At 40.1% G+C, this 2,270-nt stretch overlaps 1 protein-coding gene across 1 annotated transcript; it reads left to right on the top strand.

The window, feature by feature from the left end:
* Positions 1-558: 558 nt before the first annotated feature.
* On the top strand, positions 559-1,536 carry LOC126079950 (olfactory receptor 52P1-like). Its single transcript, XM_049891300.1, has one exon. It carries the CDS (start codon positions 559-561, stop codon positions 1,534-1,536), a length of 978 nt encoding a protein of 325 aa, XP_049747257.1.
* Positions 1,537-2,270: the final 734 nt, after the last annotated feature.

Below are 2,270 nucleotides of genomic sequence, written 5' to 3'. Positions count from 1 at the left end.
TTCTTGACCTATCTGATCTTTTGGTTTCTGAGAGAGCTATGTTAAAATCTATCAGTTTCTCTTTTATTTCTATTTTAATTTCACATATTTCAAATTATGTTCTTTAAGTGGAAACAAATTCATAATTAATATATTCTTATATATTTAATGACATTTTACTAATGAATAATGAAACAATTTGTCACTAATAAAACATTCTTTATAAATATACTCTCTCAATATTAATTCTGCTATCTAAACTTCTTTTGGGCTAGATTATGCTATATATATTTTTTCCCAATCTGTTTAATATCGACTTTTCTTAGTAATTAGGTTAAGAATGTCTCTGGTACTAGCATGTAGCTAGATTTTGTTTTATAATGTTTTTGTGAATAAATGCAGTCTGGAATTTGTGCTGTGAGGGAGTATTATTTTTCCAGGTTTTAACCATGATTTCAGAATCATTTTTGTTATCTTAATGTTACAGTTTTAGTTTTCCATTTGGTTACTCTTTTTTTTTTTATTAAAGCTTATGTTGTTTCTTTATATTGCTCCTCTCAATAAAACCAGGGTGATACCATGACTGCTTGCAATGTCAGCCAGGGCCACCCTCCTTTCTTCATTCTCCAAGGCATTCCTGGGATGGAGGACAAACACAAATGGATATCCATTCCTTTCTCCTCCTTGTACTTTATCACCATCCTTGGGAACTGCACCATCCTCTTCATCATCTCCACAGAGCGTTCTCTGCATAAACCCATGTTCCTGCTCCTCTGCATGTTGGCCCTCACAGACCTGGGCATGTCCACAACCACTGTTCCCAAGGTGCTGTGCATCTTCTGGTTTCGTCAGAGTGAAATTAGCTATGAGGGCTGCCTTGTCCAGCTGTTCTTTATCCATTCTATCTCTGCCATGCAGTCTGCTGTCCTGATGACCATGGCCTTTGACCGCTATGTGGCCATCTGTGAGCCCCTGCACTATGCCACCATTCTTTCCAATAGTCGCATTGGGTTTATTGGCTTGATGAGTTTGGTGAGAGCCGTCCTCTTCATTCTCCCCATGCCCATCCTCCTGCAGCAGATGCCATTTCATGCCAATCATGTCATCCCCACCACCTACTGTGAGCACATGGCTGTGGTGAAGATGGTGTGTGTGGATACCACAGTCAACCGAACGTATGGGCTGGTAGTGGCCCTGTTGGTTGCTGGGTTGGACATCTCAGCTATTGGCTCATCTTATGTGCTAATCATCCAGGCTATAATGCGGCTCTCTTCTAAGGAAGCCCACCACAAAGCAGTCAACACCTGTACCACACACATATGTGTCATGCTTATCTCTTACACACCCTCACTTTTCTCTTTTCTTACCCACCGCTTTGGCAGAGGCATTCCACTCCATGTCCACACCATTCTTGGCAACCTCTACTTCCTTGTGCCACCAATGCTCAATCCTATTATTTATGGGGTGAAAACCAAGGAGCTTCGGCAAAAAGTGACCAAATATGGGTACAGAGGAAAGGACCCCATAACCACTGGTCCTTGTCTGAAACCTGTCTGATAATCCAGTCGTGGCTATGAGGAAGAAATGTTAAAAAGACACCGTTGCTGAGGGAATTGGCTAATGTTAGAAATATGTCATACTGGCAGGTTATCTGCCAAAGAGGTTTATCCTTGGACAGGAGGACCGTCTTGGTCTCGCTAGTTTAAAAGCAAGGCAATTATACTCTACTCTATGAAATGGCAATAATAATATCTATTCTCCATATCTGACAGAGTGGTTGGTTAAATTGTATTTGATGAAGTTTATAAAAGTACTTTGTACAACACACCTTGAACATACGTAAGGTGGTGTGGGATGTTTCCATATGGAGAGCCCATAAGAACAAATGAAACTTGTCCATGTCCAGTCAATGAGTACATAATACTGCTTACTTTGCCAAGGCATGGCCAAGATGTGTATGTGTATTTGTTCTTGTGTTTAAGGGGAGGATGTGAAGTAGGGATTATTTGGTGAGGCGGAGCAGTGAGGAAGGACAGGGAAACCTTAAATTAAATTTAGAGTCATTATTTTATCATCTTCTCTATAGAAACCTTACGTTTGGGCAACAGGACTTATTATTTCCTTGTAGGCTTGAGGGACTATGGAAAGGAAATCTTATCTCCAATTCTCAGAGAAATTTCAAAGAAAAAGGAGCGATAGGAAGCTCCTAAACTTAAGAGATAGATACACCTTTTGACTGATTTCATACTTAAAAAACTCCTGGAGTCAGCTCTTCTGCTGGTCTTAACTAA

The sequence above is a fragment of the Elephas maximus genome, chromosome 7 (genome assembly GCF_024166365.1).
Source record: "Elephas maximus indicus isolate mEleMax1 chromosome 7, mEleMax1 primary haplotype, whole genome shotgun sequence".
Lineage (NCBI taxonomy): Eukaryota > Metazoa > Chordata > Mammalia > Proboscidea > Elephantidae > Elephas > Elephas maximus.
The sequence above is the reverse complement of the archived record's forward strand: the minus strand, read 5'-3'. Positions and strand labels throughout refer to the sequence as shown.